This window comes from Microtus oregoni, unplaced genomic scaffold, assembly GCF_018167655.1.
Source record: "Microtus oregoni isolate MIOR12 unplaced genomic scaffold, Mior012 000044F_ref0000062, whole genome shotgun sequence".
NCBI lineage: Eukaryota > Metazoa > Chordata > Mammalia > Rodentia > Cricetidae > Microtus > Microtus oregoni.
This window is the reverse complement of record NW_024543218.1, coordinates 7235827-7259477: the sequence shown is the minus strand read 5'-3', so window position 1 is coordinate 7259477 and position 23651 is coordinate 7235827. Positions and strand designations below refer to the sequence as shown.

At 38.0% G+C, this 23651-nt stretch overlaps 1 protein-coding gene across 1 annotated transcript in view; it reads right to left on the bottom strand.

Annotated features, from left to right (window-relative positions):
* The window catches only part of LOC121434783 (zinc finger protein 804B-like), a 510352-nt gene extending 489051 nt beyond the window's left edge, over positions 1–21301 (bottom strand). Inside the window, exon 1 of the mRNA XM_041633759.1 lies at positions 21041–21301. Within this exon, the coding sequence (XP_041489693.1) occupies positions 21041–21148 (108 nt within the window). The 5' untranslated portion in view covers positions 21149–21301. The remainder of the gene's footprint in view (positions 1–21040) is intronic.
* Positions 21302–23651: the final 2350 nt, after the last annotated feature.

The window sequence follows — 23651 nt, the reverse complement described above, 5'->3', positions numbered from 1 at the left end:
AAAGAACTTATTTGGTAGTCTTTAAGCGAGACATTGTCCATACGTGGCATACAGTGAGTAACTCACTATTGGGCATGATATGATGTTCTTATATTTTTTGAAATCACAGAAAGAGGTAATTATGAATCTGACATATGCACTTTGGACCTTTTTATATAAGAAACAAATGTTTTTGCAACCTAACACTTTTAGGACACTCATTTAATGTTGGTAATTTCACATACATCATACACTTCAAGAATTTAAAACAGGTGTAAAGAATTCCCCAATATTTCTCTTGTACATAGCCCATTTTGCCCAGTGATTTTTCAGAGTGTCTCCTTTCCCACATCTGTCGCTAAAGAAATTTACTGAGTTAATTCTTAGATATCAAAAGTGGCAAGCCCACAGTTTACAGAGACAAGCTATCCTAACAGAAGCAGCTTATCTCTGACCTATTTTGGCTTTTCTGTTGATGTCAAATGGTAATCTATGAATGGTAATGGTACAGTGTTTACCCATTTTAATATAGAAGAGACACCAAAACAACTTGCATAAAAACTTTTACTTGACAAACAGAAATTGCTTGCATAAATAGCTACATGTTTCTACCTGGAATGCTGTTAGAAACAGTTGTACACACACACACAGACACACACGCACACACAAATGCACATGCATGTATTGTAAATATACATATATATATCATTTTTTCATATATATATATATGAAATTATCTAAATCAACATAGAAAAAAACCAATTTGTCCCAAGCAGGGGAGAACCAACCTTAACTAGTGAAATGAAGAGCCCAGCATGACTAAGGCTTTGTATAAATGAGCAGATCATCCTCTGTCAATTGTGTCTTTCCCACTTCCATCCTGAGCCGTATTTGACAGGCATTGCTCACTTGCCACCCTAAGAGCATGTTTTCCTCAGCTCCTGTGTGGGTCACAGACTGGGGCCATATATCAGGTATTTCCAGCCTCCCCTTCTTCCTCCTCCTACTTCGCTGCAGAAGGAGAAAACAGTTGGAGACTGAACCCTGAGTAGTCACTGATGACCAGGAGTAGAGGAAGCCCTGCTTGTAAAAAAGTAAATTATGACTCAAAAGTACAAAGAGGTGAGACCCTCAGGAATAATACAAAACTGTAACCTCAGTTCATGGTTTATTTTCCAATTCTAACTAGGTTCAGCTTCTGAATTTATCCAATCAATTTTTCTGTTTCATTTAAGTAAGGTAAAGTAGTGTCTGTGTGTGTGCGTGTGCGCGTGTGTATGTATGTGTGTGTGTGTTCTGTTTTCTCTTTTTCCTCCTAAATGATTCCTAAGCAACCTGACATTCTTTTAAACAACGTTGTCATACATAATAGAATGAATTCTCAGTTTTACACGAGAAAACTTGTCTCATCAGAATTTCTGCTGGCTATCTAGACTTTGAAAAAGCTGTTTAACCAACGAGCCTCAGTTTTCTTGCCTATAAATTGACTGAATATTGAGTATTAAGCATATAAGAATATAATCAGTGAGTGTATAAACATTTCTAATTGAGCTGAGTTCAGAGGACAGTGTGATGGTTTGCACTCTGCACAAGGCAGTTATAGAAGAAGATGGTTTGAATTTGAACCAGTAGTCAAGGGTTACTTCTGGAACATCATGCCAATTAGGCAAGCTGCTGGTCTATCAGCCGTCCTGGGGGTGGCGTATTCTCGGGTGTCTCCTAGCAGTACCAAGCACAGGATAAGTCCCCAAGAGGTCTTTGCTGTTCTTCTCATAGTCTCAGGAAGAGTCTGAGACCCTGTGATAAATGCCTAAATGCCAATGGAGACAGGCAGATCCAGATCTGTTAATTAGCTTTTATTAGTCTGCATTATGGAAACCCCACTTAAATTACTCAGTAGTACTGTGAATGTTATAAAATTATATCACCATTCTAATTAAAAGGCTTAATATACTTATGAAAGAATTTTTATTATTATTTCAGAGACCTCAAATCTTAAAAAGATGAAAATGGGCTTATATCGGTTTTAAGGGATTTTGTTTCCATTATACTTCTAAGATCAAACTGGTTGGTTAACTGCATAAACTCAAAAGAATGAGGAAATAAAACCACCATGATTTGTCATCTGAAATACATAAACTGATTTTTAATATTCACTCCTATGAAGACAGTTAATACGTGACAAGTTATGAAAATATGCATAGTGATAAAGAAAGCAGAATATACATTGTATTTCTTCTTACTAAGATGTGTGGATCATTTGGGATTTTTAAACTATGACATTTGTACCTTATGTGACAAAAATTATTCATGCAGTGTGTTTATTTTTGAATCATGGTGTATTTTTAATGTCATTTGGTTCCTAGAATATTTTCTTATATTTATATTATCTATTTTAAATAGCAAGAACTTGCAATTTTACTAAAGGAAAACTCAAAACATAAGATGTCTGTACACACACAAACACACACACACACAAACATTTTTAATTGCATTGCATATATATATATATATATATATATATATATATATATATATATATATGAGCCTTTGGCTTAATTACATTGTGAACACTCTAATCAGTTGTGATTGAATGGACGAGTGAATTGACAACATTTCATTGAGTATCCACTAACCTGTGTATGAGCATATAGAATTTGCGTGGTCTACCTGAAATAGAATGAGTGCTCCTTACCTTTGTTATGGTTGCGAACTGTGTTTTGAAGGGTGAGTAGTCACCGAGCGCCACAGAAGATCCCCACAACAGTTAATAAAAGGAGGTGGAAAGAAAGTAATAAAGCGTTCCTCAGCTTCTGTCTTTGGCGTTACAAAGTGGGAGAATGATAGAGAGTAGGGTTTGTTTCCATGATTTTACAATGTTTCTGTAGGTAATATATTCACAGCCTTCTTGTTTAAAGTGGATAATCCAGGCCCAGATCAGTTCCAGACCAAGGCTTATGATTCATCAGACCATTCGAGTGCTGAAAACCTAAAATTTATTCAAATTTAAGTGACTAATAAGTCCTAAAGGCTGTTCTACTTTGCTTTCTGAAAAGTAGCTATGTTGTGGCTCAGTGGTAAAGAGCACTCCCTGCTCCTTCAGGGGACCTGGATTGAGAGCCCAGCACCCACAGGGTTTCACCTATTCCTTAATGCCAGTTCCAGGGGATCTGATGCCCTCTACTGACCACCGTGGGTATCACATACACATGCGTACCTGCAGGCAAAACACTTATACATATAAATGAAACAAATGCATCACTTTTAAAAATGACCAAGTTGTCAAAACAGGCAATTAAACTACAGATGTTATTTCTAGATATGTTTCTATAGTCAGAGAAAAGTGACCTACACAGAGAATATTTGTATTCATTATAGTTAAAACAGTTAGCTTTTTCTCTCTCTAAAATATTTCTGAATTTTGAATTTTAATTGAAAATGGAACTGTAAGTATAATAAATGCTCCTTGTTACATTTAAGTATTTTTTAATGTACACTCTCTATTCTAGACTGTAAGTTTTCTTACAGCAGACAGCATGGGCTACTTGATATATACATCAGAAATACTATAAGCAGCTCAATGCCAGAGACCAATAGTCATAAAGTAGTTCCTTCTCAGAACAATGGATGATTTCCCTGACACAGCTAGAAGTCAGGGAAGGAAGCAGAGCAGAGATTGGCTAAGGAAGTATTTAGCATAAAAAGATTGACCTGGGAAGAAATTTCAGAATATTCTTAAACTTCAGTCCTAGTGTAAAGATTGTTCTGTCTCTTTAAGAGACAAGCCACACCCACTCCCTCTCCCATCCACTGAGGCAGGCAGGAGGCAGGTCTTCCTTCCTGCTTACAGCCTTAGCCTCTCTCTCTTTTCTGTCTCCCTCTCAGAGAGGCAGCTTTGACCTCCCCACCCCCTCTTTGTTCTTCTCCCCTTCTCCCTTCCCTTCCATAACCATTAAATAAATATCCAACCTCACTCAGCATGGCGTGCCTATAGGCCTGTCTCTTGTCCACCACCACATGACTGGCCTCCAGGGACCAACCACCTTCAGAGACCTGCTGCATGGTCTCATGGGCCATCCCTGCCTGGGCCTGGCTACTCTCAGGACCACTGCCCCCTGCCTGCCACCACATGGCCTGCTACCTGCAGCGTTTCTGCTGCCTGCCACCACCAGGGATCCTGCAGCAGTTTTTAATAATCCATTACACCTAGGTTATTAGATGAAAACAAAGTCTCCCACCAAGAAAGAAGCACATTTGGAGAAGACTGGTTGAATTTTGGATTTTGTGTTTTTAAAATGACTATGAGAAACAATAACGAGTGAATAACTATTCATGTCTAGGAATCAAAACTTCCAAGATAAGATACACAGACTATTAGACTCATAGATGCTGATCATCTAATTTTTAGAACCTATAAAGTTGTATATTAAAAATGAATTTGCAGATGTTGGCAAGCAAGCATATTAGTTATTTTTTTTTTGTCATGACACACACATCTTAACAGGAGCAACCATTACTTTTAGATCAACATTTTTTGATTATCCATCCCATACCCCTTGGCTCCCGTGATTCTGTAGGCAGAGCATGAAGACAACAGGAGCATGTAGCAGAAGCGGTCCCCTCCTGATTGACGCCAAAACCAGGACACTAATATAGTCTTTGAAGGGACACTTCCAGTGGCCTACTTGCTCCCACCCAGCTTCACCTCTGAAATGTTTCAGAGCCTCTCAAAAAAGCACCACCAGCTCAAACCCAAGCCCTCAATACTGCACTGCCTTTTCCCACAGCAAAGAACTTCAATCAGGACAGTGCAGTGGCTGCAATCAGTGTGTAAGTAGAGCTGTCTATCTTAACTCCCAGAAGCTTTCCTTACTTTTCCGAGTCTGCTGAACTCTATTCTCTGGTTCGTGGCTACTTGTTATCTTCCTTTCTTTTGATCCCTGAACACAAAATTTCTACTCACCTATCACATTTCTATAGATACCAACATTTCTAGAAATATACATGTGTGCAGAGAAAGCTCATGAAATCATGCACTGATGTAGACATACATGATTTCCTCCCTAATGAATGCTCCTCACTCTGCATCCTATAATAAACGGTATGCATGCAGTGCGAAGTGTTCGTCTGCTGGCAATCAGTCCTATTCTTACTTTCCTACTCTCCTGGGATGAAACCACTGGCTGGAAGCCTATGAAGAGCATTGCTCAGAGCCCCTTGCCAGCTGGTTTCCAGGTAGAGCTGCCAATGGAAAGCACTGGGCGGGGATGTAAGCTGGGGGAGGGGTGCAAGAGGGAGAGAGCTTTTTGCTTTAACTTTAGTTTCTGAATCTGACTGAGTCTGACTGCCTCATCTTAGCAATTAAGAGTTCTGATGGTGGTGACAAGCAGCAGCAGGTGGGGCTAGCCCAAGCAATGACAGAAGTGATAGCCACCACCTGCTTGGGCAGGGTATCCACTACCACCAACAGTATTTTTTGTTTTTTTGAGACACGGGTTCTCTGTAACTTTGGAGCCTGTTCTGGAACTAGCTCTTGTAGACCAGGCTACTCACAGAGATTCACTTGCCTCTGCCTCCCAAGTGCTGGAATTAAAGGTGTGCGCCATGCCGCCAGGCTAGTACTGGGACTCTTGCAAGACTGGAAATCAACAATTGGTGGCCTCAGAATCTGCATCTGTGCCTCTCCACCACCAGTGTCTGTCAAAGCACATATCTGCAAGTTCACGTGAGGTCACTTGTCTTTCCTCCTCCAGCCTATGGTACTTCCCAGCAAATACCACTCTTGGTGGGTAATAGGGCCTTTGGTTTTCCTTCTTACAGCCTCTTCAACAGGTCTGTAGATCTCTATTTGAAAGGCTGAGAGCGATTTCTGTTACCTTGGCCACACATCAGTGCAAATGCTTTTGCAACACAAAGTAGCAAATGATATACCTTGAGTTTTTTTATATCATATCAACAAAATGTGTTAAATAAAAGTTTATCTACATATAAATAAAATCCTTGCTCATAGTATATAACTATATAGTGCTTGGTCATGTAATATTTCCTTATTTCAACTAATGTACTGAAAAATTAGGTTTTTGGGGGGAAAGTGATAGGGTAGTATGACTGTTGTTAGAATTCCCAGAGGCAGTGGAAGACGTTAAGACAAAATAATGAGGTTGGGTACTTCCTAGAAAAGACAACAGTTTTAAATTAAAAATTTATCCCTATAAAAAGAAAGGTTCCTTCTACAAGGCAGCAAGATCACAAAACCAAACCCTTCTTCCTCTCTGTTTGCTCTGATAAAGACACTGAGCGAAACAGAAAAAAGCCACATCACATCATTGCCTTGAACTAACGCTGTGTCAGAGAAACAGGCCACACTAAGCATTTTCATGAGGGAAACTGAAAACACTGGGCTTCTATTTGGAGCAGTTGGGTTAAATAGAATGCTAACCTTCCCCACCTTGCTTGCGCTTCTCTCCCCAACACAATACAGTGCAGAGCAGAAAAAAAAAAAAAAAAAAAGACCTCCAATTTATTCACGTAAATGTGTCAGATTTCCTGTCACTACAGAGAACATGCTAACAGGTCACAGAAAATGGCTTGAACTGACATGTAGTTCAAGAAGTTAACAACACTGGCTCCCTTGCATTGTGTACCTCCAGCATGTCACCCTACTCCTTACCGTGGCGGCATGACACAAGGGCTATCTCATGTAAATAACGAGAGAATCTTGATGGCAAAAATGCAGTGTGGCCAAGAGCTAGCTAGAGACTGAACCGGATGTCCAATCAACTCAACACAACCCTTTGTTAATGCCCGTAAGCATTTCTGTAGGCTTAGTACAAGCAAAATGTTTCATATTCCCACATTAAGAGTGCAGGGAAAGTTCATAAAACAGGGCAAAATACAGCAATATAGAAACTACAGAAATTTTGATTGAGCAACTGCATGAGAGAAAGTGTCCGTAAGATTAACAAGCTTCTGTGCAGAAGTCTACAAAATGAGTCTGCAGTTCTTCTCTCTTGCAAGAAAGAGACCATCCATCATGAATATACTACACAAGCAGCTAGATTAATGATATTTCGACTCTGGACTCTATTTTATTGTTTTCAAATTTATAATTTTCTTAATATTCAGAAAACTTCATTGTTACCCAGATCATATGGCACAGCCAACGATAAGTGATAAGAATTAAAGTTTGGACAACAGAATGCTGTCATGAGATTTAACCTCATATATCAGTTCACTTGACATGATTTATTTGCTGACTACATAGCCTACAGGGTCTTGCATGACTGTTGTTCTTTCCTATGCCATTTCCAAGCCCAAACCTGGGAGTTATTATTAGGAGTAGATCTTGCCTTAGAATCTGTGCGGGATTCTTTATATCACATATCAGCTATAATTTACTCTAGAAAAGTTTCTGCAGTCTCTGTCTCTCTGTGTGTGTCTATCTCTATGTGTGTTGTGTCTGTCTGTCTCTCTCCCCTTCTCTCTCTTTCATACACACATACACACACATGCACATCAGTTACCTTTTCTTGGCAGAGGCTAGTACATTTATAGGTTACTGTGAAATACATTTTTCAGTTAGCTCTATTCCTACTCAGCCATCTCCTATATCTGACATGTATTAAGGATCTCCAAATAGTCTGTGACAGCTTCAGATCCAAATTCCACCAACTTTAGAGTAGAGCCAATTGGCTCTGCACATTCTCTCCCGTGTACATGAGTAGTACATGCACATCTCCCAAGTAGGGCAACACAGAGCTCTCCCAGCCAAAGACTTCCTTCTTCCATCTTCTGTATGTTTCATCTTTGTGGGTCTATTCTCCAGGGTACCCTAATTTCATTCAGTATTTCCATGCCATCCTTATTCTTCTAAAACAGCCTTTTTTTTGTTTCATGGCCTTAAAAGCCAAAGTATTAGGCTACGAGAAAGAACTTTCCCAATTATTTTATTTATATTGAAAAGCAAATCACAGTGTGTGCTTTTTGTATATATTCATATTTAGTGGTATCTGAATTGAAATTTTTCACATTGGTGGTCATAGAGAATTCTTCACAAAAGGTGGCATAAATTTTATCTATGGATCATTGACTGCTTTTCCCCAGACCCTCTACAGTTTCTAGGGGGGAACGAAGTAGTAGATTATCTCCCTGACGGATGGCTGGTGATGCTGAACCAAGTTCAGTTTCTACCTTATTACTTCTGCCTCTAGCTGATCATACTTCCAGTGCTAGTGACAGGCACATCTCACAACCAGAACAAGAGGATCGCAGGAACCTTACCCCCAACTGCTGCCATCCCCTGATCTTATGAAAGTAGCTAGGGTCTCAAAATTCTAAGAATTCCACAGGGGGGAAGAAGCCAAAAGGACAAGATTGAAAAGGATAGAGATAACTGAATTGCCAAGTTCTCAAAAGCAGGTATTGGTACCTCAGTGTGTCCATTTCAAGTTTTGAGTATCTTTAGGGTCTTTTCTTTTTCAGTTTTATCCAAAGTCCTTAACAAAGCTTATAGAAAATACTACTTCTCAAGATTGTCTGGATAATGAGAAATTCCTATGGTGTGGTTCATCTTTAGTTTTGCTACATGGCCAGTATATGCCTACATGCCTCCCACATATATCTTTAAGAATAATATGAACATCTGATTGACTAAGTGAATGAGCAACGTTTGCCCCTTGATTGAAATGCTCCATTGTTTTTGATTCCAGACCAGCCGACACCTTCTTTGTCTGACTTCCTGGCCCACATGTTAGGTAATTCCTACTTAACTAAGTTTAAAGTAGGCCAGCCCCTCTCCTAGGGTACTTATCTCAGGGGAAACCCTCCCCTGTCTCCTAGAGCACAAGGAAGTATTCCTAAGAGCTTAGTTCCAAAAGACACTGAATGTTTTTCACAAAAGCTCCAAATATGTTAATAAAGCCTCCTGGTGTCAATGCATCTGGTAATTACTCGCACATCTGGAGATGAGATGGACACATTGTAACTATTCTTAATGAATAGCAGGGGCTTGTCCTTCATAGTCTAAGTAGGATTCAAATCAGAATATAAGGAGCTTATGCGAAAGGTACTTTCTCCATCCAGACAGTTTTGTTGCTGTTATTGCTGTTGTTGTTGTTGTTTGCTGTTTGAACAGATGACCTTTCCCTGTTCAAAACCTTCCCCCTTGAGAGAAAGTGGATGTGCTCATGTCATATTGCCAGGCTTCTAGAATTCCCTTTGAACAGGATATTATAGCTTTAGAAAGACTAGAAAACCTTAGTAAAATACTGCCTAGACATTAACAAATAGAGTAGAAAACCTTTCGAGCCACTGTTCTTCCCCTCTTTGTTAACCACAGCACTCATCACGCACAGAATTTTAGAGCTAGCCTCATTCTTGGTGCACCGAACAACACAGAACTTCTTAAAACTCAGATGCCAGTAAGCGCTTCCGGTAGAAATCCTCCAAATGAAGTGATTTGAATGTGCTAGATGAAACCATCCAGCTTTGTCTGTATGAATATGTTTATATCAATTATCATTTACCCCCTGTGCTTTGCTGCACAGAAAACTGGATTCTATCAGCCTCAGGTACACTGTATATCCTAGTGATATTAGAGACTAGAATGGATGTAGCTTTTATATTCACAGCAAAGAAGTGATGGGAAGAAAATCTAAGGTGTGTTAGTTTTTATTACTTTCCTTTATAACACAGTTCCTCAAATCTTACCTTCTATGATGACAAAAAAAAAAAGCAAGTCATAGGCAACCATCACCAAGAACTTCCCCAGCAATCTCTCCTAGAACTCTGAACTTCCACTACATAGCCTATGGATATCCGAACAAGAACATTACATTTGATTTAGGCTAAGTTGTCTTACTTACTTTTCTGCTGCTCCAACAGGATTTTGAACTGGATTATTTCAAAAGAGTATTCTATCCTGTCACTGCAGTCATTGCTGCAGTTCATAGACTTGTATGGCTAAGTAGAACTACGGATTGCTCACTTTTATCTTGTGGGTAAGCAAGATCTCTCTAATTGGACTTAAGATTCCATGCCTGTTACTGAAAAACTGGCCAATACCTAAGCCTGTAGAGGTCAGAGACCCTACTACTGCCATTTTCCTAAACAAATCTTACTTCTGTTTTCTAAATAACTACCATTACAACCATAGAGAAGAGTAGCTCTCACTCTCAATCCTCGTCAAGATACTTTCTTACTTTATAGCATCTGCAGACCATTACAGAGAACTACAAATGTCAAAACACAGAGAATAAGTGATTGTTAGGTACCCAGCCCCAGATAGTAACCTACAATGCAACCATTCCATCTAAATCTCAGAGAAATATCACAGAAGAAATAAATGGTAGAACGATCGTAAGATCCAGACTTAAGGCACCTGCTGTGAGATAATGTACATTAAACATGACAGGGAAAATGCGCCCGTGAAATTTCAGCAGTATGGTTACCTGAAAAAGACACCCATAAAGACACCAGTTGACAAGCTAGCAGACATACAGGGAATTCTACAAGGTCCTAGCCTAAATGAACCACTACAGTGGAAAGCAGCCAATGGCGGCCTGAGAAAGGGAGAATGAGTTTTCTTCAGGGATGAGTTCCTGCTTAGGCTGTTCATTTTTAAGTCAGCCTTGGGAACATATACATATTAATGACATAATACAGACTCAGTAGGCTGTCTACACACGCACATATATCTGCAACAATAACAAAAGATCATAAATTTCAGGGATACAGTATAAACTGGGGTGGGAGGGGCAGGAATGGTGTAGTACATGTAAGAAGTTCACACACACACAAAATCTATCTTGAAGGCTTGTGGTGAGAACTTTGTGTTGCCTCCACTGATGACAAATAGCAGAAAGGCAAGCAAACACATGCAAAGGAAGCCAAACATGAGAGTACCCTTGCTTGTAACAGCTTACTCCAGGTAAGTACAAAACCACTTCCCAGAAGACATTAAGCTCTCCTAACAGCATAATCTCCTCCTTGAACCTTCGTGTCCTAATACCATTACAAGGGTAATGAGTTTCAATAGAGATCTGGAAGGTATATATCATCTCCAAGCCATAGCATTCAAGAGCGGTTCCGTATCTACATATAAAGTTATTTAAGTTAGAATTAAGCACTTTTAGTCTTTAGATAATCTTCTTGGAAGTAGTACTGTTTGCTTAGTAACAAAAGCTGACTTTGATCTTCCCGTATGCTTATGAAATTATAACTTTTCTAATAATATTTATCTATTATTTGCACATGAATGTCATTTTCATGAAAAGTCCAATATAGATATGTCTGTCTTTTAATCACTTATTGTTACCTTGCCAGTCAGTACATAATTTATATCTCCTCTCAAATAATGAAAACTCACCAGGGCCATTCTTATCCGTTTACAAGAAATTTCTAAATCCACATGACGGTTGTATCTTTGAATTTCAGCGTGGAATATTAAGCAAAAGATAATGAGATGTTTCACAGATGTTACTCTGGATCTAATATATGTATTTTATTAGCATAAATCCATTTGTTCTTACCTAATCAGTATTCTCTTGTTCATTTATTTCAAACAGGAAGATTGTTTTAGCCATCAAAGTGAAGCAGAAGCAGGAGAAACACAGTGTGGTTGCCTACCCCTGACACCAACGGACAGCCTCCATCCAGTCCATTGCTCTCGGTCAAGCACATCTTGGCATTGTCGTTTGTTTTACACTTGCCATTATTGGGTGTTTGGGCGTGCCCCTGGCGGTGGTCTGGATAACCTGCTGGCAGGAGTTAGTCCTCACCTACAATAAAGGCTCCCAAGCCGGAACTCAAGTTGTCATCAGGACTGACTGGAATTACCTAACCTGCTAGGCCATCTCACTGAACTCATCTTAACATTCTTAATAAGACACTGTATAATCTTTTGTTAGCACAATGCTTCCCTTGGGAAGGAGTAATGCAATCTTAAGATGCAACTGAAGCTTCCAGGTTTCTCTAAGTTCCATCTTAACTAAAAAATCAAAAACGAAAAGGAACCTGCATAAGGAACCTGCATGCTTGCAACACAGCAACTTATATTTTATGTTATTCTTTGATATAAAATATAAAAATCCCCACTATAAAATTTTAAATTTTATATTGAATTTTATATTTTATAGTACTTTTATGTTTAATATATTCTATATTCTGCATAGTTTATTTTACATTGTATTTTTATATTATTTTATATTTAATTTTTAAATTTTATTTTCTTTAGATACCACTATATATAGAAAACTTGGGGATATTTATAGAATTGTAATTCTTCTATTAATATCATCACTTTTATTTAAATGAATGTATTTTCCCATAGGAATTCGAGCAAGATTAAATTAAAGACTAAAGTAAAAAACCTTAAATATCCCTCTTAAATGATTTGATATTTGTATTATTAAGTTTATTCTCCAATATATATAATATAACAGATGAGCATGTGGGACAAGAAGACAGTACTTAAAATATGAAAACAGGTTTCCTAAGTATGTCATAACACCTTGTTGAGTTTATCACCTTACTGTGATCTATAGAACCACTAGTATAACTCAGAGATTTCATTACATAAAAAATACAATAAACACTTAAGAGTTGCAAAGTTTGCATACAATTCATATATAACAAAACAATGTACTATGTACATGAAAATTTTTCTCATGGATATTTTAGTCCTTTATATGCCTAGGCAATGCAAAATTACCAACTGTCTCTGAATAATTAAAGAGACATCAAAAGTGGAGATCTTCTTGCTTCCCTATACTCCTGTTTTAAGATGACACAATAATTCTCAGTGGTCGAAATGAAGAGAGAAGCAGGAACCCTGAGTAAGCACAAAAGAAAACAGTATTCTCTTGTTGGTCTAATCTACCCATACCATTTAAATGTTCCTCTATGGTAGGTATGATCATAATAGTTTCCTAATTTTGATCTAACAAATTACCACACATCTACTGACTTGATGTAGTTTATTATCTTCTATGTCTTTAAATCAGAAGTCTCTCTTGTATAAAGATAACAATGTGAGTGGGTTATGAACTTTCCAGAAGTAACAAATGGGTGTCTACCTATTTGACTTAGTTTCAAGTGGTCACCTACAGGCCTTGGCTTGTGAGCCCTTACTCTAACTTCTGCAGTAGCCGCAAGGTAGCTTGGAACTCTCCCTCCCACCAACACCTGCCTAGTCCTTAGAAAATGAGCTCACCTCCATGGTCCAGGATTATCCTTCAATGTTTTTAATTACATCTGAAAACCTCTTCTACTTGTTTAAGGTATTGGATTTATCACACATCTGTGAGATTAGAATGCAGGTATAATTCAGGTACTATTATTCTGCCCACCATAGTAAAATATTAAAAATAAATAGAATTTAAATAATTTGATTAGTAAAGTTCTTAGAGTGTTTGGACTCTATTTTAAAAGTCAAATAAAATATCTATTATAATAAAATTAAGAAATTGGTAATGAGATAACCCTGATTCCTCTCCTGAGACCTCTCTATTTAGTGAGCTTGGAGTATTAGATGTTCTATAACAAATACAAATACAGTGTTTAGAAGATATCTAAGGGCCTTCAATTACATCCTGACTGATCCTAAAAGGTAAGAGCTAAGAAAGCCCCTTTGGCAAGTGCATGCCTGTCTAGGTTACAGGAGATGGTTGATAATTATAAAGCCACCACCCTGTGGCTGGTCTGTTTTTTTTTTTCTAAAGGGCAGGGCTACAGTGATCACTGGAATTATTGTGTTTCCCCACAAAAAAAAACACAATGAAATAATGTAACTATCCGATCACTATTTTTCATCCTCACTATCCTTTTGAAAGCAGAGAATGATCAAGCTCCTGTTTTGTCGCCCATTTCTCAGAGATTTCTAATATATGATAATGACAAGTAAGCAAATTCCTAACCAGCCCATGCATTCATCTCAGTCATGTTCGAAAATGGTCACATGGAATAAAGCACCTATAACTTAGGCTTTATATTTAAAAAAAGTATTAAGTGAGGAAGATTATCACAGAAACAGGGAGTGCTTATTCCACCAGCAGAAATCTTAGCATTACAAGACTCTAAGAGGACACAATTCCAGAAAGAACTTCCTCCCTTGAGCTCCCAAGAAGAACCAAAGGGAACATATTCATGCCAGGTAAAGCTGTAGTGGAATTGGCATCTTTTCTATAAACAGCATTAATTGTGAGAAAGAAAACATCTAAAAGTTGTATATGATTTTTCTACAACCTTCCACTTTGCAATATGCATACATATCAACATGTATGAATGGAAATAACTGCTAACATTTACACTCAATTCATGTCAGGTGTCACTCTCAAATCACCATATTATCATCATCATCCTCATTGTGAAGGAGTAGAAGTGGCTTTTAAGATAACTTTTATGATTGCAATTTAATTGCTAACGTTTTAAAAATTATGGAGTTTGACTCCAAAGTGTTCTTTGTTGAGCTGTAACACTCTCCTGTGTGTTCCAACCATGAAGAGAAATGTATCTATGTATGACATACAACAGGGAACAGAAATATGTTGTCTGTGTACGATTACAGGTGGATTTGGGGAAATATATTCATTCATTTCAAAATGGATGCCTAGAAAGATCATGGGAGTGGACACTAGAAACTGACTACCTTTCTGCCTCCACAAAGATACTTAAGGCGAGTGAAGTATTCAATTTAACCACAGTAGGGAAAGTGAGCATAGGGGGAGGCTGTTAGGTGAGTTTCCTGACTGAAAATAGGAGGAAAGTCTAACTTATGATCTGGAAATGAAGGTTATGTGTAGTTGTGTGTGAATGGTAACTACAGAGAATATACAGCTGAGTCAGGGACGAGACAGAGTAGTGTGTGCTCACTGTTTCCAGGAGCCAGTGTCTCTGGAGTTACAGATGTTGTACCATCAATTACTTGAGAGTCAAAAAGGGAAAATGGTGAAAATTAAGAAATGAAAGGGTAAAAATCAGTGGTAAGTAAAAGGAGAAAAATAGGGATATTGTTTCAAACCAACTTGTAACATTTGTTGCAAAATAATGCATAGTCAGGGGGAATATTAAATCAAATCTGCCAAAAAGAATTCACCATTGCCAAAGCCTCAGATTGACAGCCTTAATTGTCCTTGCTAGAAATGAAGAAAATGAAAACTCAGAACTGGTTAACTAGGAGTTCTCAGTGGTGCTCCTACCTAGAGACAGTCTATATTTTGTTATTTATAACTTGTTTTGACAATAAATCTAAATCTCCTGAAATTCCAGCATTAATAAAACAAGAAAGCATAAATTTGAAAAGAATAAGCACCATAGGGAATAAAAGAAATGCAGACTGGAAATAGGTGATAAGCACAAGGAAACAGTGTGGTTCTGAGGACAATCTTTAATCCCTATCATTTTATAAGCCGCAGATTTATCTGTGGATTTCCTATCAGTCAAAGAAATATAGAAACAAAAGTGAGTTTATTATTTGGGTAGCTCTCTTTTTCTATGGAAAAAGTAAATAAACATTTTCTTCAGAAATGTTCAGGTTTTACATTTCGTATTTAAATAACAGAAGACTTTATTTAGTTCAACACATCATGAGTCTATCTCTGCAAAATTGAATACATTATCAAATATTTTCACCAACAAATTTTAAAATCCTGTCTTCATTTTAAAAATGAATATATCCTTTTTTTCTTTTTCAGTGAGCTATGTCTATATATCCAAGGATATCTAAATTAAGAAGTAACTTGTCTCTTCAGAATCTCAACTTTAGGAAGTCCTTCAAATATTTAAGACCAAACATTAAGGATTGCTATATTTCTATTAGCACCACAACTACACTTCTTTATGAAAACTTATCAAATATGTGGTCTCTCCTATGTACTGCTTATATATTGTGTATATGTGTGCGTGCTACCTACGTTTTGAATTTGTTATGAGATTGTTAACATGCAAAAGATACTTTCAAAATACAATTTTAAATTTTTGTTCAAATATTATCTTAGAATATGTAAGTATATGCTAAAGGGTTCCTATGCCATAACTAGCTAACTTCACACTCAAAGACGCCTGATGGACTTACTGAACATATGCCAGATTCTTCTCTTTTGGGGTCTGAATAGGGTCTTAAAACAACAGCCTTTCAAGCTATGCTCTTATTTTCCCATGGAAAATAGGTAGGTTATGTGCATTGTACAACAAGCATCTTAACTACAATTCCTTCTGATTTTTCAGTTGGGAATTGTGAGTTCTACTTTTAACACCATCCACTCTGTGTGACACATGATGTTACAATGCCTTATTTTTATTTCCAAAATACAAAGCAGAAACTCAAATCTGTCTTAATTTGATAGCTAAAATGAATAAATTAAGATAGAAAACAAATACCGAGTAAGTTAACAAAAGTCACAAATTAAATCATTGAATATGGACGTTATTTTTATGGGAATTTCATGAAATTAAATGAACACAGGTTTATTTAAATCAGAATGATGATGCTCACTCCTTCAGATAAACTGTAAGAGCAAGTTTTTTGTGTGAGTTTGGAAAGAGAAAAGAGGGGAAAAGACAAGGAAAAGGAAGCAGTTTGTTTAATATGGTGTTTTGCATAAAAAGGAAAACATGAATTGAACGCATAGCCGAGTCTTGATTGAAAAAATATGAAAGTGGTACATAGTCAAGAATTCAAAAAAAGAATACATGTTTTCACAATTATTCTTGACACACAAAAATACATTAGTTTTGTGCTCTTATAATGTGATTGATATGAATTTATTCGTAAGTATCTTGAAAACGCACATGATGCAATAGGATAACCCTTAATAAAAAGGATAAGGGTGTAACTGCATAGGTCCTTATTTAGGAAATTACCTGTTAGAGAACTTCAAGGTTATCCACTATGTCTGTACAATATCTGTCACTTCTGAATGTTCATTTCTGAATATACATGTGCTTATGATGCATATGTGTGTTTGTTTATATGTATTCTATATGCATGTATATACTTACATAAGCATATATGTGTACATGCATGTATACATATATAATTTATATTCTACTGATGTTATGGGATTTAGACAAAAATACAACTCGAGATAAGATTACCAGACATAAAACAATCTAAGGACCAGGGTATGTGCAATTGGCAGTTCAAACCGTCTCCTCTACACACAGTACTTTAGGGAAATACAGCAAGCTTTGCTGTTATTCTCTGATTTTTAGCTACATTGTGCCCAGGAAGGAATATGGACTTCTAGCTCTGTCTAACTTTTAGAAGAACGGTGATAAATTATGTATCATAGTTTAAATATACAGCAATGGTTAGTAACTAATGGATTAAGTGTTATGAATGTCTTACTATTATCCATATATAGATTAAGTATTTATAAGAAGACACTAAAATTAATCTCAAGTTGAGATGAAATTTCAGAGTACATAAAAATAACTAAGAATCAACAGAAGAATATGCTTGTTTTACTGGGAAGACATTACTTATTTTATTGAATTCAAATATGGTGATAGGGCTTTCAAGTTTTCTTAGTGAATACTTCCCTTATTGTAACAAAGTTTTATGTCTTGATGGCTAAAAAGAGTTATAACATGAGACATATCTTGAACAGAGTTAGCGTGTGTATCTAGCTACCTACCTATTGAAGATATGTACATGTCCACCTAATCCTGACTCTTAGAGGCATCGTCCAATCACATTATTATAGAGTTGAGAAAATACGAAATAAATATTCTAAAATTTAGCAAAATGTGTTTATGTTTTAAATAAACTCTTAAATTAAACACTAAGAAATACTTTTATTTTTCTTACTCTATCTTGGATTTAGAGGAACATAAGCCATCTCAAATCAATTTTCCACATGCTCATTACCATTAAACACAATTTCTGTTTTCCTGCAGAACAAAGTGGTTCATCAGATATTTCTGTGTGCTAACTTTGCAGACAGAAGTAGAATTTCACCCTAGCATTTTCAGTTTACTAATCTGTGAGTATTGGTAGGAGTTAAAACACTTATTTCTTCATTTATCAGTTACTGCATTTCATATTTATTATGAGAAATACATATAATGACTCAATATGTTCTGCATGAAAGCTCTTGAAATTATATATGTGTGTGTGTGTAAGTATATATGTATGCCTTTATACCTAATTCTCTCTTGTACTTTGAGATTAATAGCTCATCTTTCCATTAAACAGATATGACTTGAACATAAGAAGTTTTTATAATTATTTTTGAATATGTGGAGACTTATGTAGATTATACATTACACAGTGAAATGTCAAATCTATACTATGCAAGCTATATAGTTACAGCAAAAAATAAAAATAAGGCTTATTAAGCTACAATGTAATTGTCTCCTTTCTCCTTTCTGTGACAGAATACAAAATACCCTTATTCTAGAACTACACTTATGGAATGTTATGGCCATGTCAATTGTTGAAATAGCTCCACTAACAACAAAGGTGTGGAACAAATAAAGAACAGATGTTAAAAGAGAAAGGATAAAGACTAAGCAGTAGAGACCCTAGTGAAAGTTTGTTATTAGGTAACATCTCGATCTAGCTCTAGGAAACTAAACCTTGGGAAGTTAAAATAATAGTTAACAGCCAATTTTACATTATGCTATACACTAAATTTGAAAAGACATTTCTAGATAACTATTTCAAAAACTATAAATGATTGTGTTTAATGAGCACATGATCAATGAGTTTAATATTTACATTGAGCATATGAATAAACAAGTGTCAATCTGAATATGACTTGAAAGCTATTGTTGAATATGAAAATATATACATATCCACAGTATTTTTAAATTGATGCTTTGCAACCTGTTGATCAAGAAGGCAAGCATACAATCCTGAGGACAAATGGGCTACTCAATGACAAAGAGTCTAGGGTCTAGAAAATAGTGACTTATTTTTGCCTTAGAAAAGAAGACATCATGTAATAGAGAATTTAAACCAAATGAAGATTTATCTCAACAACCTTCAGTGACAGAGAAAGGATAATAAGTATCAGTTTCCCATACAACTCAGTTCATGTGAGACTTGTCAAACATTGAAAAAGACATGTATTCAATGATAAAATGTGAAAAGAAAAGAAAAAGAGAATGTATTTGTGGGCTACATATTAAAACTACATTACACATTTCTAAATGTCTCCTACATAATTTTAGTGAGCATTATCCAGTGAGCCAAATTGAAGAGACTGAAAACAAAGTAAATAAATTGACACATGTAATGCAATTAGCCAAGTAAACTATAAAACGAGTGCACCATAGGTGTGCAGCTGTACCCTGGACAACCAGTGCAACCATGTGGATTGTAGGCGGACATCTGTCATCCACATTTACACACTAGTTTACATGAAGTCAGCTAGGCTTTGTGGACATAGGCAACCAGAAAGACCCAGAGATATCCTTGACCAAATGAAAGAAACTTCCTCTTTAAACACGAGAGATTTTAACTCAACATCATATTCTCATCTCCTTGAAGAGAATCAAATTGTGGAATAATGATGAGATCTGTCTCCTTTGATCTCAAGTATTGAGATGTACTAAGTATTGAGGACTGCCACACAAAAACTCAACTCAGGAAGGTTTTAGAGACAGCCACGGAGACTAACAATGCACTAGGGAAAAAAATGCCTGGAAGAAAACTGGAGCATTAAAGGCTTACAAGGCAACATGTGCTTAAGGAAGAAGTGGTAGGAATGGTTTGCCCTGAGGAAAATGCTCCTGACACCTTGAGTTGTTGGACACTGTATGGGTTTGCTGAGGCTGCACAAACTCCAGTCCTTAGACTCTTTAAAGCAGGCAAGATTCAGACCTGCTGCTTGGGCTGACTCTGGGCAGTATTTTTCAGTCAGCTGGAACTGCCAAGTCCCTTTCGAGCCCTGTGAATTTAATTGTAACTGTTAAAGCAAACAGAGTTTTCCATGCAACATTTCTGGCTCCCTAAATTTTAGTTGGGGCTGTTACAACAACACACATTTTAAAGCACATGAGAATATGAAAAAAGAGGTTGTCGTTGGGAATATTGGTGATGCATCTGAGTACATGAACCTCCAGATTCCAGATCCCTTCTGCAAATCACAGATGTTGAAAACCAGAGGTATTTATAATACACAGCACTTGCAAATAATTCCCACTAATGAAGTATTGAGCCGTAATGGACAGCGGGTGGCACAAAATACTCGGGCAAATTAAGACCTTTCTCTGTATGTCATGCAAAGTAAAAATAACTCTCTTAATATCAGAATCGAAAAGTTGTTCATTAAGTTTGGATATTAGGCCATTTAGTCTAAAGCTGATTATATACTTGTACTTATTCAAACTATGCATGCATACACACATACATATACACATTTTCTTTAAACACATTTGAGCCTTTAAAAGATTAGTTAGTTTGTAGTACTATGAATTTATTGATAAATATAGCAATGCCTTTGATTCTGGATGACAGCATCTGAACAGTCTACTTAGTTAAATAAAAGCATGCCATTTGCAGATTAAGATATTTTTTATGTAATAGAACAAACAACCCCATATGGATTTCCACAAAGGAAGTCACCCACTTCCTTCTAAAGAATCTAATTGAGCCTTGAACTTAACAATGCATCTTTTCAGTTTGACAAGACAAACCCTTTGAGGAGTTTATCCTCTTATGAAACAGCTGTAAAATTATTAAACTAATCTGAAAGTATGAGTTCACTAAAGCACACTATAAAGTGTCACTCAAACTTTCTCCACTACCCATACCAGCGGGTTCCTGAGCAGACTCTGCAGGGAGCTCTACCTTCATCCTTGCAGTTACTGTGTTCAGTAAATATTCACATGCAAAACACTACAGATCAAAATGACCTGGATGGCAAGAAACATGTAAACACACACCCCTCTCTATAATTGTTACAAAGTGTGTCTGCTCTCATAACTAAAGCTAGTGCTTATGCCCTAGGAGTCTAACCCACTCAGGCAGGCAGGACAGCATCTCTCACTGCCTCTTTTTGTTTTCATTTGGTTTTGAACATGTGTGGACGGGTGTGCGCGCTCATGTGCACATTACCGGAGACGGAGATCCATTCTTGCAGAGAGGTCCCCTGAAGACTCCCTTAATGCCCCTGTAGTGTCCATTGCTGAGATGTCTCGAACTGATGACCAGGTAACAAGCCATGTGTGTCCCGGCTGGAGGTGCAGTCTCAACTCCTCACTGGGCGACCAACAGGCAGGGAAATGCAGGCTGGCTTCTCAGCAGCAACAGTGACTGCCACCTCCCGAGAAGAAGAGGCCAGCAGCAATCCGGAGATGAAGAACCCGCGCGTCCCTGCTCCTCGACCTGCGCGTGGCTCTCGCAGCCCACAGCAGCTGCTCGTACTGAGGCGGCGGTGACAGCCCAGAACACTTAGGGGGCCTGGCGAACCAGTCCACATGCTGCTCTGACGAGGCGGCCCTCAAAGGTTGGCTGAAGATGTTCTTTTTAAAGGACAACTTCCTGGGTCCACCAGGGAATCAGAGTCCTCCGCCCCCTTCCCCCGCCCCCTGCCGTCGCTCTGGTGAAGGCGGAGCGAGGTGGGGATGCTCAGGTGCAAGTCAGCATGCTCCAGCCGCGGAGTTACCAGACTGAGCTGCAGGCTGCGGAACCCGGGATGCAGCGAATGCAGCCTGTGCAAGGGAGCGTGGAGCGGTTCCTCCAGGCGTCCAGGAGCGTCCGCGCTGCAGTGTCCGGGAGAGGGCGAGCTCTAGGAGTTGGAGATGTGACTACTTCGCGGGGACAGTGAGCGCCCAGCTAGAAGCTGTGGGCTCTTTAGGATTTGGGTACACGGGGAGGCAAGGAGAGATGACAGCTGCCACACCGGACTCACTGCTCCGCCTTCTGGAACCCGCAGCACCAATCTGTTGGTTCTTCTACCCGGCTTCTGCATCAACTTTCTAAGGGGCTTAGGAGGCGGGCACCCGGGATGACTGAGGAGGACCGTGGAGGGAGCAGCCAGAGCGCATTTCCTTTAATCCTTTGCAGCCTGCTGATCTCTAGGTCTCCTTTTTCGAGGCCTGGACAACAGAAGCATATAAACAACAGTTTCCCAGCCGCCTGTAGGGACGAGAGGTTCAGCCCAGTTCAGATGCACTGTGGTAGCCAGTGGGTGGCGGAGAAAGCAACTTTAAGGTGGCAAACTTACTTACAGAAGGTATAGAAACCAATGCTGAGGTTTACGTGCATGCATACGTATGCACGCATCTAGCTACAAAGGTTCACTTACGAAAAACCGTTCTCTGCCCGTTAAGACGCAGATGTTTTCATCGGTAGAGATCTTTGTTTTGCCAGTCCCTAATAATCACCCTCTCAAAGGTCGTTTGGTTCAGTGTAAATTAAGCCACCAGGGAGCGAACTGGACTGAAAATAAAACATCTGTGCAAAAAGAAAATGCACTGAAAAAGAAAGAAGAATCCTTTCGGGGTAGAGGGAAGCCAAACGCCCTCTCCTGTGCCACAAGCTAGCTCAGTGAGCTGTGCCATCCCTCCCGGCCCCTTTCTGAGATCAGTGCCTGAGTCCCTTCAGTCTTGCTCATTCAGCTCTGGAGTCCTTGAAACACTGGTGCTGTGGGAACTTCGGGGTCTATCTAGGGTTCCTCCCTGAGCTCTCTCTCCTCCCATGTAGTGAGCAATCACTCTCCGCTGACACTTAGACCTCTCACACATGACAGAAACATATAAAAATAAAATTGTATTTAAATGTTTCCAATTAAGGTAGTTTGTAAAATAGGGCAAGGGAGTTCTATTTTAACCTTATAGCTTCCTAACTTTTGTTTACATTATTACACGACTTACTATCATGAATATTTTATTCAAGAGCAGTTAGATGCACGTGTCATCTGAAAACCTGTAGATGAACTGTAGTTGGGTATTCTGGAAACTTTTGAGTGTGCACCTAGAGGGTTTTTTCCCTTTCTCTCTCTCTCTCTGTCTCTCTCTGTCTCTCTCTCTCTCACACACACACTCTCTCTCTCTGTCTCTCTCTCTGTCTCTCTCTCTCTCTCTCTCTCTGTCTCTCTCTCTCTCTCTCTCTCTCTCTCTTTCTTTCTTTCTTCTTAGGGGTGTGAGACTTCTATTTCCTCTTAACCCTTGAACCAAAAGATAACTGAAACTTAGGGAGTCTAATGTAAACTTTCTAGGAAGGTTACAGTTAGCTTTTAACTATCTAGGTAAAAACTTTGATCGTCAGAATAAACTCAACACATTCAACCACCTTCCCCATTCTGACATATTTACCATAACAAGAACAGTGTTTTAACTGCACAACGCTTATTCAACGTAAAAATGTAAAATGTTTTATGAACCCATACTTTTCATATAAAAAGTGTATTTGCAAATACTGAAACCACAAAAACAAGTCAAAGCTTTACTCCCCATTGGAGATTTTAAAAGGATATAATATGGTATAGTTTATACCGATGCTTTGCTCTTGATAGTGGAAAGAGCAAACAGCATCGAGGAGCAAAACGCAAGTGTGTGAGAATGCATTATAAAGATAACAATAAAAAAATATAACAATGTCACATTCTTCAAGTGCGTTCAAGGAATGTAGTGTCTTATTTATTAAACAAATACACTTCCTAATAATCACTAATTATTTTAAGAATAAAACATATTTTCTAAAAGTACTAGTAAGCTATACAGTA